Source organism: Schistocerca nitens, chromosome 1 (assembly GCF_023898315.1).
Source record: "Schistocerca nitens isolate TAMUIC-IGC-003100 chromosome 1, iqSchNite1.1, whole genome shotgun sequence".
NCBI classification, from domain to species: Eukaryota; Metazoa; Arthropoda; class Insecta; order Orthoptera; family Acrididae; genus Schistocerca; species Schistocerca nitens.
In genome coordinates this window covers 655462470-655479341 of record NC_064614.1, presented here as the reverse complement: position 1 = coordinate 655479341, position 16872 = coordinate 655462470, and the positions used below count along the sequence as shown (strand labels likewise).

At 43.9% G+C, this 16872-nt stretch overlaps 1 protein-coding gene across 1 annotated transcript in view; it reads left to right on the top strand.

Annotated features, from left to right (window-relative positions):
* Positions 1–339: 339 nt before the first annotated feature.
* Positions 340–16872, top strand: part of LOC126193161 (atherin-like) — a 105913-nt gene continuing 89380 nt past the window's right edge. The window contains exon 1 of the mRNA XM_049932667.1: positions 340–597. Within this exon, the coding sequence (XP_049788624.1) occupies positions 340–597 (258 nt within the window). The remainder of the gene's footprint in view (positions 598–16872) is intronic.

The following is a 16872-nucleotide window of genomic DNA, read 5'->3' as shown; positions in this document are numbered from 1 at the left end:
CCTGCATGCTTACGTACATACATACATACACACACACACACACACACACACACACACACACACACACATACGTGTATGTTTATAGTATGTACGGATTTTCGTCTCTTATCTCGACATCTAGAACTGCAATCTTGGGATTTAAAAACAGCGCTGTACAAAAGGAAAGTAAATGTTGCTGATTACCTCTTATTGGCAAGTATGTTCAAATACGAAAAAATGTATCTATTGTAATTTTATTCAGTTGTAGGTCAATTGACTGTTTAGGTCAGAAAATTAATGATCCACGGGAAAACGTATTAAAAATGCACGATGAATGTGTAATTGGCTACTCAAGCGAGGATGGACTTCCCGCGCAGCGGCACTCTACGTTCACTGAGGTGGTGCAACGCACAGCAGCAGAGCCTGAGAGCCCTGGGTGTCGAGGACTGCGCCGGCTGGGCGGCTGGGCGGCAGGGCGGCAGGCCATTCATCAGCACCTGCACCCAGCCACCACATAAATCACACACTTCGGCCCCCGCCGGCGAAATTGGTCCGCGCCACGCGGGCTCCACCTCAGACAACCCCGAATACCCGACCCAAGAATGCAGAGTCCATCACGCAATTTGGAAATTCCACTGTCGACGTCGGGAAGAATTTACGCGAATATACGAGTAGAAGTGTTAGTCCTCAGAACGTAGTGATTCAGCAATAAATAAGACAACGGTTTGGACGGTTACTTTAGTAGTGTAGTACGGCAATAGTTCAGTGTTCGCTACCGTCCGTCAGGTGATCAGAATTAGGGATACCGGAGAGGCAGAGTAGATACCTCCAGAATTAATTTTACTCGGCAGCGGTGTGGGCACTGAGCTTAGAGTTCGTAGGAGATTAATTGGACCAGGACTCGAAACTTGGGCCTTTGCCTTTTCGCTGGCACATGCTTCATCGAATGAGCTATCCAGGCTCGTCTCAAGACCTGTCCCGTGGAAGTGAAACTGTGAGAGGGGCTTGGATAGCTAACACAGTCGCTAAAGAACTTGCCCGTGAAAAATAAAGGTCGCAGTTTTGAGTTCCAGTGCGGTGCAAATTTTCACAATAAATACGTTTTGAGAACTGGAACTCAATACCAGACCAAATCTTCCTGCGAGCCATGATGTCTTTAAATATTTTCATACACTTTTAACACAACATTACTGAACGAAACGATAAGTCGGCGCCATTATACAACTATACCAACAGACTTTGAGGGGTCGTAGAGAGTATCGTGTGGAACAAAGTGAGGATGGGAACTCGTGTCCGGAAACGTGAAGCAACGTCGCTATGGCGCTTCGAAATTATAAGCGCCGGGAACCGCTGTTAGGCCTCTCCTTTGTCAGCAAACTTAACTTCGTACGCTGACGGACCGTAGGCGGAATATCTCGCAGTGTTGTTTGTTTTGCGACTGACTGCCACGCTTGACAGAGAGAAGATACAGTCAGCTGCTGCATAGACAGCCCTTGAGTCTAATGAATGCGACGCTCTGTTAATTCGGTGTATGACAGTTTCGGACACAGGTTTCCACCAGTAATTTATATTGCTTCTGGAACACTACAAAATCTGCAGTGTTTTCCTACACACCGGAGGAAAATAAACTGCGAATGGAAACCCGTGTCCGAAGCCATCACCCATAGAAGCAACAGTGCTTCGCATTCATAGAACACAAGGGCTACCTACGCAGCAGCTAACAGCATCTTCTCCTGTGTCGTTAGTAGCAATCAATCACAGCCACTTCAATACAAAAAACAATGCGAGATATTGCGCCTACGGTCTGTCAGCGTCGAAAGTCACATTTGCTGCCGAAGAAGTGCCCTAGAGGTGCCTATAACTTCGACGCTGTGTATCAGCACCCGTAAAAAGTCCAAATCTTTACACAGTACAATCTCACCAAGTTCACAAATGATAATGAAATGATGAGGACAACATAAACACCCAGTCTCCAGGTAGAGAAAATCCTCAACCCGGCCGTAAATCGAACCCGGGACCCCGTGATCCAGAGGGAGCATCGTTAGCCACATATTTTTCCCCCTGTCGGTACTCGAACCCGGGATCTCCTGCTTACGTTACAGACGCTGTGTCCAACTTTTTTTTTTTTTTGCAGACGCTCTATCCGACTGAGCCGTTTTTTTATACCATTGCACTATTTTTATCTTTATTTATTTCATTTACTTTTTTACGCTTTATCCGAGAGAGCCATTTTTTTGGGTATGAGAAGACTTTCATAACCAGGCAGGCGGAGGTAAGGAGAGCAGGGGTCGAAGATCCGAGGACTGGCCACAATGCCTCCCCCATACCTGTCACTGAGTAGCTCCATTATTTCCATGTAGTCCCATATATGCCTTAAGCCGTAGAACAAAACTGAAGTAATACGTAAGGTAAAATAAATAACAGATTGCGAATTCCAATGGCGTGAGCACCTTCTAGGGCATAACTCGTAACAGCCAAAAAGATGACGGACAAATCCATAAAAACATTCATTCAAAAACATTCCACAATTTAAGTTATTATGCACTGGAGACTTATGATGTCTATAAGGCAGCCATATATTTTTCAATAAATGAAACAAAAGTCGGAGTCGGAGGGGTTTTGCTAAATTCGAGCAGTTCTCATTTTAGAACCAGAATACAAAAGATTCCAGAAATAGGAAAGAAAGAATAAATATTCTGCTTCTAATCAATAAAACAGTCCTCCTCTTTGTAGCTCACATAAAGCAACAAATAAAAAAAATTTAAACCATTCCTCATATTTGTTATTCAACTTAAAATGTTCTTCTGCAATATAAAACATGTACTCTTCTAAGTTCGAAGTTTTGTCTGTCAACACGCAGAACACAAACTGTCCCAGAAGCCACCAATAACTGTTATTCTTTGCGTGACTCACTGGATGAAGTCTCAGGCGGCAGAATTTTACGACGAAGGTCTTTCAAAGCCTGTGATCTGCTATGATAAGTGCCTCAATGTGTTTGGTGACTGTGGTAAAGTAGTACGTCAGTCGCTCTTTCAGGTGTATACAATTAAATGTATTTCTTGTACTTAATTTTGTTTTTAATGCCGACACGATCTCTACTCTCTGAATAGTTCTCGTGTCTCACTTCGAACACTTTGTGTTTTTAGGATTGTGGTGGATGTTAGGAAGGATTGGTTTTGAAGGGCGGATACCACACAATACAATGTGACCATAGCATTAGATGATAGTTATGTTATTTGGATATCCGTACCAAAAGTGATGAAGTTGTAAACGGCAACACAGGCATTGACAGGCGATGAATGTGATAAAGGATGACGCAGATGATTTCGAAGAGAGAATGAAATATCGGCAGCGCCCCATAGAGGTGTGACGATGACTATGAAACGATGTGAACCAGAGAGAAACTAAAGACAGCGATGCAACTCCTGCTGCTCCAAGAGGGTTATAACGGCCAGTGACAACTTCCATGGCTCAGTTCCCATCATCGATGTTGCGCCGTGTGGGTGCATCGTAACGTAATTCATTATCGATTGATCCCTCTGGTTGGCTGCATCACTGGCGGTGGTAGAGTCAGAGAGATTTTTCGCTGCCAGAGGGAAACAGTGACGATTAGGTCGATTTAAGCGTGACTGCGGACACGATCGGGCCCGCTCGGCGTCCGGGTGTCGGGTGGTTAGTGTGGCGACGGCTGGTGGTAAGCGCCGTGACGTCGTCGCCGGTAAGACTGTTGGCTCGCTGCTGCATTTGGAATATTAGAGTGAAATACGCGATGTCCTGTGTCAACTGTACCAGTGGAGTTTGCCCGATGTAGAAGTCATGTCGGTTTGTTGTTTGGACACCCTCTTGGACTTGGATCACTCCGAAGACGCCTGTGTGAGCTGTGGTGCCACGTTGTTCCTGTCAGAAAATTCCTAAGGATTGGGTTGGGTTGGTTTGTTTGGAGAAGGACACCAGACAGCGAAGTCATCGGTCTCATCGGATTAGGGAAGGAAGTCGGCCGTGCCCTTTCAAAGGAAACACACCGGCGTTTGCCTGGAGCGATTTAGGGAAATCACGGAAAACCTAAATCAGGATGGCCGGACGCGGGATTGAACCGTCGTCCTCCCGATTGCGAGTCCAGTGTCTAACCACTGCACCACCTCGCTCGGTCTCCCAAGGATTGGGCTGAAGGGCGACTGGCGGATACGCTCAACCGATTACAATTATTGATCAGGTAGTTATTGACTCACGTTACTTCTTCCTGGGAATTATGGTGAGTATTCATTTACAGTCCCAAATTTTATGATTGAAAAGGCTATTCTCTTACTTACCACCTTGGTTATCCACCGTCGTCTGTGAAGCAGTTTTTATGAACCTTTTATGTGATCTCATTCAGTTCACTATATTGTGTATTTCTGACTATTACCTCGTGATGACTGGGTGTTGTGTGATGTCCTTAGGTTAGTTAGGTTTAAGTAGTTCTAAGTTCTAGGGGACTGATGACCATAGATGTTAAGTCCCATAGTGCTCAGATCCATTTGAACCATTTTCTGACTATTAAACTTCAGGTGTTTAAACCGCTTGCTTGAGTTTGGCCGCGGTAATTGGCATCCTCTGAATTAAGCAATACATGACATACCAGTAATTTCAGCGCACAGCTAGCTTTTTCAAAATGTTCTCGATTGTCGTTCGTTGTTCTAATTTTTTCTGAACTTATTAACTAGTAATGTGTATGTTAGAGGGTAACTTCAGTACCTATGTGGTGAGGTCCACTAAAAGGATCTTGAATAAAAGAAATGGCTAAAGTGGTTGCTCTCTCTGTTAACCGTACTGAAGTGAGAGCTTAAAAATTCAGCTCTCCAGTCAAGTTGAGTGTTGCTCACAAGAAAAATAAAGAAGTTGTTTTGGCCCTACATGGGCACCTTGTCCGCACGATGTGTATTATGTACACTTGTCATCATCCTATTTACTTGATTTTGGTTGTTTTTCCTAATTACAGGCGATCTGTTTTACTTGCCATTGGGTGTCAGACGTTAACTGCCTGTTAATCATTTCTCTGGGTTCCTAATACCTAAATCTGGAACGTATTGTTAAACACCACGTTGCTAATTTTATGTAACGTGTTTCATTAGGCTTATATTTAATGTCAAGATTTCAGAACTTATCCAAAAATTCTTTCCTTAAAATTTATTCATAAATGTTATTTTAGAGGTTTTGTAAATTCTGCTATAAGTTGTCTTGATTCCAAAACAAAATGTCACCAGTAAATTAAAGTGTGACTACTGAGATTTTTTGGGTCTGTTTGATCAGTCAGTATTTACTAAATGAGGGTATTTAAGACAAAAGCGGGCAATGACTAAAATCAAATGGGAAACTTGTACCGGACTGGAATTCTAACCTGAGTCTCCTGCTTTCTAGGCAGATGCTCGGACAATGAGCCATCCGGACACAATGGTCATCCCAACAGCGTGGAGTACAGTAGCACTCCTCTAGTCAGACCCAAATTCTCGACTTCAGTACCGACGCACGCCATGCTTGAGCTCTTGCGGGAATCTGCAAAATTCTGCAATAGGCTAATGGGCAAGGCACTACGTTAGTAGTGTGTGGATAAGTTGAGAATTTGCTTTTATGTTTGGAGATTAAACTTAGTTAGACAAGCAGATAGGTCCAAAAAAGTGGTCAGAGCATCTGCCTACTAAACGGGAGACCCGGGTTCGAATCCCAGTCGGGCTCAAATTTTCAACTTACGCTATTGATTTCAACCAATGCCCGCTTGCAGCCAGTCTTGTAATTACTTTGTATCTTCATTCATTATGTCTTCTGGATCGAAATGGTGTCTGTTCTTTCGAACATGTCCTAAAGAATTTATTAGTAAAATTATGGACCACTATACTACCACTCAGTGCCAGCTACCTACCGTATTTCATTCCAGAGTTTCTGGATTCAGTTCCAGAGGCTACATCGAATTTTCCTAAAATGGAAGTGTGGCTTCCAGTCGGCAAGTCAAATCAACCCTCAAGATGCCGAAGTGATGTTAAGTGACACCAAGCGTAACACGCTGGCAGCGACGTCACTTGTGCAGTCCTGGTAGTAACGAGATAAACTGCAGGACAGTTTCGGTGTCGTCCTTTTATAGGACAAGAACAAAAGTCTTTAGAACTTCCAGAGGGGGTCCGCGCACGGAACGAAACGGCCCCAAGTTTGCTGAAGACTCACGTGGTCGCCATCTGCCCCGCCGTGACGAAGTAGCAGCGTCGCCTCTCGCCCGCTGGGAGTCCCAGCGACCACGAGTAGCCAGGCGGCGGACGCGGACCGCGACAAATTGTGGTGGTGGCAGTTCGCACCGCACGCCTCGCGGCCGATTATTTAAGCCGCGCCGGATTTATGACAGCGCGCCGCGCGACAGCGGTTACGTCCGTACGTCTAATGCGGATTTATGCGCACCCACTTGGTCGCTAAGCCGCGGCTGCCCGCGCACTCTAGCGCTCCAGAAATTCGCTGCCCGGTATTTGGCTGGTGGCAATGCGCGTAATGAAGCCACTGTCACGGCCAGACGGTTTCGACACAGTATCGCCGGCCATTTATTCCAGCTCATTTTAGTCTCTATAGAATGACGTGCATGTGAGGAGGCAGGTAATATGCAGTAGCAAGAAAATTTGTACCCAGTTCCCCACCAGCCAGTAAGGCTTTTCCAGCTTGATTCAAGCTCACGTTGGCGAGGCCAAGTCAACCGAAACATCCAGCCCATACGAAAAACCAGTACAACTAAATTCCGATCACAGATTCTGACTGCTGTTGCAATAACGAAAAGATCGACTGCAAACATAAGCCGATTACATGTTTATTAAGCAAGTACGCAAATTAATACGCAATATCTCCCAATAATTTATTACGGGTAAAATTCTGTAAATAAAAACTCTAAGTCGTGGAAGGATAGGACAGTGACAAAGTAATAGAATAATCGTGTGATTAAAAATCAGTCTAAGAATAAAAAAGCAAGCCCGACACTTCAGTACGGAATTATCCGAGTGGTACGGACGTTAGTAGATATGACGGAAATGTTCAGATATACAAATGTTTACATTTTGAGAAAAATGGAAGATTTATCGAAGAGTAAGTGCTTTGCAGATTTAGCAAGTCAGTAACGTTTTGGTCTACCATCGGCCGTTATGCAAGCAGTTATTCGACTTGGATGTCCACCTGATGTATATGTTGTGCTAGAGTCTGTCCAATTGGAACGTTAGATTGTAAAACTCTCGAGATGACCGGAGAGCCCTGCTCATAATGCTCCCCATGCTCTCAATAGCTACCTTGCTGGCCAAGGTAGGAATTAGAAGTACGACGACAAGCACTTGAAACTCTCGACGTGTGCGGGCGGGCATTAACGTGCTGGAACGTAGGCGCAGGGTAGCTCGCCATGAACAAAACGGGGCGTAAAATACGTATCATCAACGTGTCGCATTGCTGTAAGGGAACTGCGGATGATGAACAAAGGATCCTACCTATGAAAATAAATTGCGCCACACAACATCACTTCTGGTTGTCTGACCATATGGCGGGCAATACTCAGATTGATAAGCCACTGCTCGTCACCAGACACGTCTGCATTGTTCGGCGGGGCTCATTTCGAAGTGGGACTCATTACTGAAGATTCTACTCCAGTCAATGAGATTCCAGGCCGAAGATGTGTGGAGCCGCCCCAGACAGCAGTTAGATACCAACATCACTGTCGCCCGTTATGTGGTCCGATAATCAGGTGTGATGGTCTGAGGAGCCGTCCGAAGAGGCCGAGTGGTTTTAGGAGCTTCAGTCTAGAACAGCGTTACCGCTACGGTCGCAGGTGACGTGATTGACTCTGACGTAATGGAGGTCAGAGCATGCAGCTGCCTAGCACGGTGGCGGACTGCTGCGCCAATGGTCACATCAACAGAGGACTAAGAGGCCACAGTAAGTGAATAAGACGTGACAAAGTAACGAAAAATGAGGCGGAGCGTGAGTTATCCGGCCATTTCATAATCTAGATATTGTGCTTCCACGGCTAGTAACGTAGTCTGCTTGGCCAGTCTAGTAGTTTTGTATATGTACAGACAAACATATGACTACAATTTCAGAGAAATTGGATGATATATTCAAGAGAAAGAGCTTCACAAACTGAGCAAGTCAATAACACATTGAATCACCTCTGGCCCTTATACAAGAAGTTTCTCTCTTCGTATATCCATATTTAAACTGGATGATGGTGGGACAATGCTGTACTTAAAATTTCATATTTATTTGGCTACTTGTTTCAACGTGGCGTCAACGCCATCTTCACGCTGTATATAACACACCATAAATCAAACAAACAATGTGAGCCATCAGTAGTCTGTGTGTTATTGTACAAAATAAATATCTTATAAAGATGTTATATAAAGGATGACTTCATTAAAAGTTGTTACATTTCGTTCATTTTCATTAAGATGCCATTTACCTTGACATTAGCAGTTTTTAATGGTACAAACGAGTACAAATGGGGTTACATATACACGGTTATTTCCATTACAGATCAATACCAGACATTTGCATAAAATGGGGGTATATATAAGTCTAGGTGACAAACCGTTACTCTTAGAGATAATAAGATAGGCAAGAAACAGTACTAAAATTGTGTTAGAAGCGAGTAATAATACCCTAAACCCTCCTTTCTGTGTTAAGTTATGTATATCTTACTGTTTCCTTTTCTTTAGTAATTAGGTATTAGAGGAACTACAACTATTTTACATATGCGACGAACTGTTGTGACTGGTAACAACCTGTGTACTTCTATTTGGAGCAATGTTACGTACTTAATAGTCCTTCTACTAATGCAGGCCTATTAGAATTAGATTATTTTAGGCCGGGGTTACGGCCATAAATGAGGCACCCACATTGAAATGGTTCATTTTGGTGGCATGTTAGCTTACATTTCTCTTGTTGGAATGAGCAAATTCATGAACTGACTCACGTGTATTTATTTTACACTATTGACTACCTTTTAATATATTAACGAGGTACCATACCATTATACCAGTTCCTTCTCACTTGTGTTTCGTATTGTTATGTATGATGTTGTTTAAGGAACCTATTTCACTGCGTTACTTTATAGTGATCACGATACAGTGTTATGCAAACGTAACTCCTTTCCACCTTTCCCTTCTTTCACAGAAAGTTGGCTGAAACCAGATGTAAACAGTAATGAAATCCTAAACTCAGATTGGAATGTATACCGCAGAGACAGGCTGGACAGTGAAGGGGGAGGCGTGTTTATAGCGATGGGAAGTGCAATAGTATCGAATGAAATTGACGGAGATCCGAAATGTGAAATAATTTGGGTGAAGGTCACGGTTAAAGCAGGCGCAGACATGGTAATTGGATGTCTCTATAGGCCCCCTGGCTCAGCAGCTGTTGTGGCTGAGCACCTGAAGGATAATTTGGATAATATTTCGAGTAGATTTCCCCACCATGTCATAGTTCTGGGTGGAGATTTAAATTTGCCAGATATAGACTGGGAGACTCAAACGTTCATAACGGGTGGCAGGGACAAAGAATCCAGTGAAATTTTTAAGTGCTTTATCTGAAAACTACCTTGAGCAGTTAAACAGAGAACCGACTCGTGGCGATAACATATTAGACCTCCTGGTGACAAACAGACCCGAACTATTTGAAACAGTTAACGCAGAACAGGGAATCAGCGATCATAAAGCGGTTACGGCATCGATGATTTCAGCCGTAAATAAAAATATTAAAAAAGGTGGGAAGATTTTTCTGTTTAGCAAAAATGACAAAAGGCAGATTACAGAGTACCTGACGGCTCAACACAAAACTTTTGTCTCAAGTACAGATAGTGTTGAGGATCAGTGGACAAAGTTCAAAACCACCGTACAATATGCGTTAGATGAGTATGTGCCAAGCAAGATCGTAAAAGATGGAAAAGAGCCACCGTGGTACAACAACTGCTGCGGAAGCAAAGGGAACTTCACAGCAAACATAAACATACCCTAAGCCTTGCAGACAAACAAAAATTACGCGAAGCGAAATGTAGTGTGAGGAGGGCTATGCGAGAGGCGTTCAATGACTTCGAGAGTAATGTTCTATGTACTGACTTGGCAGAAAATCCTAAGAAATTTTGGTCTTATGTCAAAGCGGTCGGTGGATCAAAACAAAATGTCCAGACACTCTGTGACCAAAATGGTACTGAAACAGAGGATGACAGACTAAAGGCCGAAATACTAAATGTCTTTTTCCAAAGCTGTTTCACAGATGAAGACTGCACTGTAGTTCCTTCTCTAGATTCTCGCACAGATGACAAAATGGTAGATATCGAAATATAAAGAGGGATAGAGAAACAATTAAAATCGCTCAAAAGAGGAAAGGCCGCTGGACCTGATGGGATACCAGTTCGATTTTACACAGAGTACGCGAAGGAACTTGCCCCCCTTCTTGCAGCGGTGTACCGTAGGTCTCTAGAAGAGCGTAGCGTTCCAAAGGATTGGAAAAGGGCACAGGTCATCCCCGTTTTCAAGAAGGGACGTCGAACAGATGTGCAGAACTATAGACCTATATCTCTAACGTCGATCAGTTGTAGAATTTTGGAACACGTATTATGTTCGAGTATAATGACTTTTTTGGAGACTAGAAATCTACTCTGTAGGAATCAGCATGGGTTTCGAAAAAGACGGTCGTGTGAAACCCAGCTCGCGCTATTCGTCCACGAGACTCAGAGGGCCATTGACACGGGTTCACAGGTAGATGCTGTGTTTCTTGACTTCCGCAAGGCGTTCGATACAGTTCCCCACAATTTAATGAACAAAGTAAGAGCATATGGACTATCAGACCAATTGTGTGATTGGATTGAAGAGTTTCTACATAACAGAACGCAGCATGTCATTCTCAATGGAGAGAAGTCTTCCGAAGTATGAGTGATTTCAGGTGTGCCGCAGGGTAGTGTCATAGGACCGTTGCTATTCACAATATACATAAATGACCTTGTGGATGACATCGGAAGTTCACTGAGGCTTTTTGCAGATGATGCTGTGGTGTATAGAGAGGTTGCAACAATGGAAAATTGTACTGAAATGCAGGAGGATCTGCAACGAATTGACGCATGGTGCAGGGAATGGCAATTGAATCTCAATGTAGACAAGTGTAATGTGCTGCGAATACATAGAAAGATAGATCCCTTATCATTTAGCTACAAAATAGCAGGTCAGCACCTGGAAGCAGTTAATTCCATAAATTATCGGGGAGTACGCATTAGGAGTGATTTAAAATGGAATGATCATATACAGTTGATCGTCGGTAAAGCAGATGCCAGACCGAGATTCGTTGGAAGAATCCTAAGGAAATGCAATCCGAAAACAAAGGAAGTAGGTTACAGTACGCTTGTTCGCCCACTGCTTGAATACTGCTCAGCAGTGTGGGATCCGTACCAGATAGGGTTGATAGAAGAGATAGAGAAGATCCAACGGAGAGCAGCGCGCTTCGTTACAGGATCATTTAGTAATCGCGAAAGCGTTACGGAGATGACAGATAAACTCCAGTGGAAGACTCTGCGGGAGAGACGCTCAGTAGCTCGGTACGGGCTTTTGTTAAATTTTCGAGAACATACCTTCACCGAAGAGTCAAGCAGTATATTGCTCCCTCCTACGTACATCTCGCGAAGAGACTATGACGATAAAACCAGAGAGATTAGAGCCCACACAGAAGCATACCGACAATCCTTCTTTCCACGAACGATACGAGACTGGAATAGAAGGGAGAACCGATAGAGGTACTCAGGGTACCCTCCGCCACACAGCGTCAGGTGGCTTGCGGTGTATGGATGTAGATGTAGATTTATAAACAATGGAATCATATCTTACATATGTGTGATTGGCAATGCATATTTTCCTTCCTGTTAGTTAAATTGTGCACACAAAGAAGGGCCTAGGGTATTATTATTCGCTTTTAACACAATTTTAGTACTGTTTCATGCCTATATTGTTATCTCTAAGAGTAACGGTTAGTCACCTAGTCTTATATACCCCCATTTTATTCAAATGTCTGGTATTTATCTGTAATGGAAATAACCATGTATATATAACCTCATTTGTTCTTGTTTGTACTACATAAATTGCTAATGGGCTCTGAGCACCATGGGACTCAACATCTGTGATCATCAGTCCCCTAGAACTTAGAACTACTTATACCTAACTAACCTAAGGACATCACATACATCCATGACCGAGGCAGGATTCGAACCTGCGACCGTAGTAGTCGCGCGGTTCCGGACTGAACGCCTAGAACCGCTAGACCACCGCGGCCGGCTAAATTGCTAATGTCGAGGTAAATTTCATCTTACTGAAAATGAACGAAATGTAAGTACCTTTAATGGAGTCATGCTTTATATAATATGTTTATAATATGATTATTTTGTACAATAGCTCACAGACTGCTGATCTTTCACAGTGTTTGTTTTATGTATGGTGTGTTATATAGGGCCTGAAGATGGCGTTCAAGCAACGTCGAAACTAGTAGCCAAATAAATATGAAAGCTGAAGTACAGCTGGAGGAACTTCATTTTTAATAAGAATTATACCAGCTGATGTCCCACCATCATCCAGTTTAAATATGGATATACGAAGAAAGAAACTTCTTGTATAAGGGCCAGAGGTGGATCAATGTGTTATTGACTTGCTCAGTTTGTGAAGCTCTTTCTCTTGAATATATCATCCAATTTCTCTGAAATTTTAGTCATATGTTTGTCTGTACATGTACAAAACTACTAGACTGGCCAAGCAGACAACGTTACTAGCCGTGGAAGCACAATAGCTAGATTATGAAATGGCCGGATAACTCACGCTCCGCCTCATTTTTCGTTACTTTGTCACGTCTTATTCACTTACTGTGGCCTCTTAGTCCTCTGTTGATGTGACCATTGGCGCAGGAGTCCGCCACCGTGCTAGGCAGCTGCATGCTCTGACCTCTATTACGTCAATCACGTCACGAGATGATGGTATCGACTGATGCCTGAGTTGACGCCACGCATGCCTGGGGCCCTTGCTACCAACGGCTTCCCAAAGTGCTGTAGTTAAGCTGGTAAGCACTTAAGTTTATGCCATCCCTCGCAAAAAATCTTTTGTTGGTTCATGACTAGACAGCGACTGCTATTTTCTTTTTGTGTAGTTTTTCAAAAAATGGTTCAAATGGCTCTGAGCACTATGGGACTTAACATCTGAGGTCATCAGTCCCCTAGAACTTAGAACTACTTAAACCTAACTAACCTAAGGACATCACACACATCCACGCCCGAGGCAGGATTCGAACCTGCGACCGTAGCATTCGCATGGATCCTGACTGTAGCTCCTAGAACCACTCGGCCACCCCGACCAGCGTAGTTTTTCATGCTGCGCATTTGAAATCCGAGTTTCTCTGTTTCCTACATAAGCATGTTAGTTAGTTTGTCTATTTTCATATTGTCATTCCGTTTTAAAATGCAACGTACAGGAGTAACCAAACTTCTCTCCCACTTTTATACTTTTTCAAGTGAGATATTTTCCCGTGTGTGCCAAGATTATTTATACAGTATGGGATTAGTGGCTCTCTCTTAATGGAAAGGCTGCCTCAAACTTCATTTGTGCTGAAGAAATGTAAAAATTACGTTAAAATTCTCCTAACAGTTTCTTTTTTGTAACCAACTCGCCTGTTTCAGTATGTTCGTTCAGCAAGTTTCGGCAGAAACGGTTACAGCACGTCGGAAGCACGTAGCTGCTCCGGTAATGGTGACAGGAGAATTTAACTTGAAGTAAAAAATTACTTATCTTATTGTAGAGAGGTAACTGACTAAGCCAAAGAGCTACACAGTGCCGCTAGTCTACCGTTTGTTTTCGTTCCGTTCAGATGAGACCTACGTAGAACGTTTAATGATTTTTATGTCGATGAACTTGTGGTCATAGACCTTTCGTCATCATAGTGCTCTCTACGCTTGATCACGAGTGTAGCACATCAGGCAGAATACCAAATGTATCCTTTGTTGAAGGAAATATGTGTGCCTGTTGGAGTATACCCAACATTACCTATTTCCCGAAAGAAAGTCGCGCGGGGTAGCCGTGCGGTGTGAGGCGTCTTGTCACGGTCCGTGCGGGTCCCCCCGTCGGAGGTTCCGGTCCTCCTTTGGGCATTGGTGTGTGTGTTGTCCTTAGCGAAAGTTAGTTTAATTTAGATTAAGTATTGCGTGAGCCTAGGGACCGATGACCTCAGCAGTTTGGTCCCATAGTCCTTGTTCCAATTTCCCGAAAGAAAGAAACAAAGAAAGAGAGATAGAGAGAGAGACTGAGAGGCAGCAGCAAGAAACATGTTTTGTGAAACAGGGACCTAACACTACAACGAGGTCACCTAAGGCACGGGATAGTGAAATGCATAAACACATATGACGGAAGTATCGCGTACACAGGGCAGAGCCGTGAGTTGTGTGATTCATGTGAAAAGGTTTCCGACGTGCTTATGGCCGCATGACTGGAAGTAACGGACTTTCGGCGCCGTATGGTATTTGGAGCTATACGGATGGGACATCTAATTTCGGAAATCGTTAAGGAATTCAATATTCCGAGATGCACAGTGGCTACAATGTGCCGACAATACCAAGTATCAGGCGTTACCTCTCACCATGAACAACGCAGTGTCCGACGCCCTTTCTTAACGACCAAGAACAGCTGCGTTTCCGCAGAGTTGGGATGGCTAAACGACAAGCAACACTGTGTGAAATGACCGCAGAACTGAATGTGGGACGTACGACGAACATTTCAGTTAGGACAGTGCGGCGAAATTTGTACTTAATGGACTATGGCAGCAGACCACCGACGCGAATGCCTTCGCTAAGAGCACGACGTCGCCACCAGTGTCGGCTCGTGACCAGACCAGTTTGACCATAGAGGACTGAAAAACCGGAAAAATTTGTATCACGGCAGGACACATTTACTGAACTCAGTAGATACACAATAACGAAGCTATTCTTTCGAGAACATACAAATACAAGAAAGGACGCCAACGGCTGGTAAAAGCAAGTCCAAAACCCAGTCCAAAGCAGAAGTCTGTAATCATCGTACAGGACAGATGTTTTGGAACATCGACTTCGATCCAGGCCTCACCGATCGATATCGATACCTCTCCTCAGTGCAGCACTCCGTGAAAAATGGGCTGCCATTCCCGAAGTAACCTTCCAGCAACCGATTGAATGTACCCCTGCGAGAGTGCAAGCTGTCATCAAGACTAAGGGTGGGCCAACACCCTATTAAATTCCAGCATTACCGACAGGGGGCGCCACGCACTTGTAAGTCATTTTCAGCCAGGTGTCCGGATACTTTTGATCACACAGTGTGTGTCGTAATCGTGTGGGACACACTACGCTTGAGGGGAACCAGGCACTGTTCTCGGTTGTAGCAATGCTCATCCGTCAGCTGCTCCATAATGGGCTCTTTTCGCTAGATAGTTATCTGTTCGGATATTCCATATGCACTTACTTATAGGATGACGGAATACAACTGTGTCGATAAAGAAGGCATCTACACCTACGTACACATTCTGGAAGCAACCGTACGCTCCATGGCGGAGGACAGCTTGTACCATGACTAGTCTTTTCCTTTCCTGTTCCACACGCAAAGAGAGCAAGGGAAAAACGGGTGTCTGTACGCCTCGCTACAAAACTAATTTCTAATATCTTATCTTCATGATCCTTATGCGAAATGTACGGGTGGCTATAATCAAACTTTCGCTGCTTGTGTCAGTGTAGACGGAAAACTATTTACTGGGTAGCCAGCCTTACACGAATGATGTTCCCACTATGCGCTGCAAGGTTTGTATTGTTAATACTGTTAGTGTCATGTCTTTCCTTCAGGTAGCGTACGTCTGAAACACATATAACGCTATAGTTGGAGATAGTCAACGTAGATCTCGACAAGCTGAGCAAGGCTTTACTCGTAAAGCTGTTTTTATAAAACAGCAATAGTGCTGCTGTTCTTCGCGAGTATAGACGCCTTTAGGAAAACGGCGAGTTTCTCTTTCCTCATCGACTTGAAGGGCATTAGGAAGTTCGAATTAACTGTCAATTTGGGAAGTGCTCTGGGAGAGGCCGACGTCCAACTGCGCCACAAGCTGTTGAAAAAGTTAGTGTGCAATAGCTGAGAATGTTGGACACAATGTGCAGTGTTGAAGGAGTTCCCGGGCTGTCACGACAGCTGAAAATTTCATGATTCTCAGTTCGAAAAGTGCTGCGAAAAACCGTAAAACTACGTCTATAGTGCGGTTACAGCCCGATGTGGATGCAGATGGCCATCCCACTGAGCAACGTTTGTAACCTGGAACGTAAACAATGAACTCAATTAACAAATGTTACTCTCTCACGTGAAAATTAAAACGTGTTTAATTCAATGGTTTGTTCTTTATTCCTCTTCCACATGCACTTACAAATGTTTCCACAAAGATTCCTGCGATCACTTTTTCTTAATGAGGGTAGGGAGGGAGGCGTCTCTAGCGCCTCGTGGTGTAGCCGCGCGATCTAGGGCGCCTTGACACGTTTCGCGCGGCTCCCCTCGTCCGTGGTTCGAGTCCTTCCTCGGGCATTGCTGTGTGTGTGTGTGTGTTGTTCTTAACTCAAATTACTTTAAGTTATATTACGTAGTGTGTAAGCCTAGTGACCGATGACCTCAGCAGTTTGGTCAGAGAGGAACTCAGCACAAACTTCCAAATTTGCCTCTCAAGTACGCAGAGTGTAATTATAACCACCCCGTATGTTGGCGGTAGCAGATTTTTTTCTGCAGTCAGTGTCAAATGCCGATTCTCTAAATTTTCTGAATAGTGTTGCACGAAAAGCCTGAGCACCGCTGTTTACTTCTGTCTGCACCTCGCAAATGACAAGAGAAA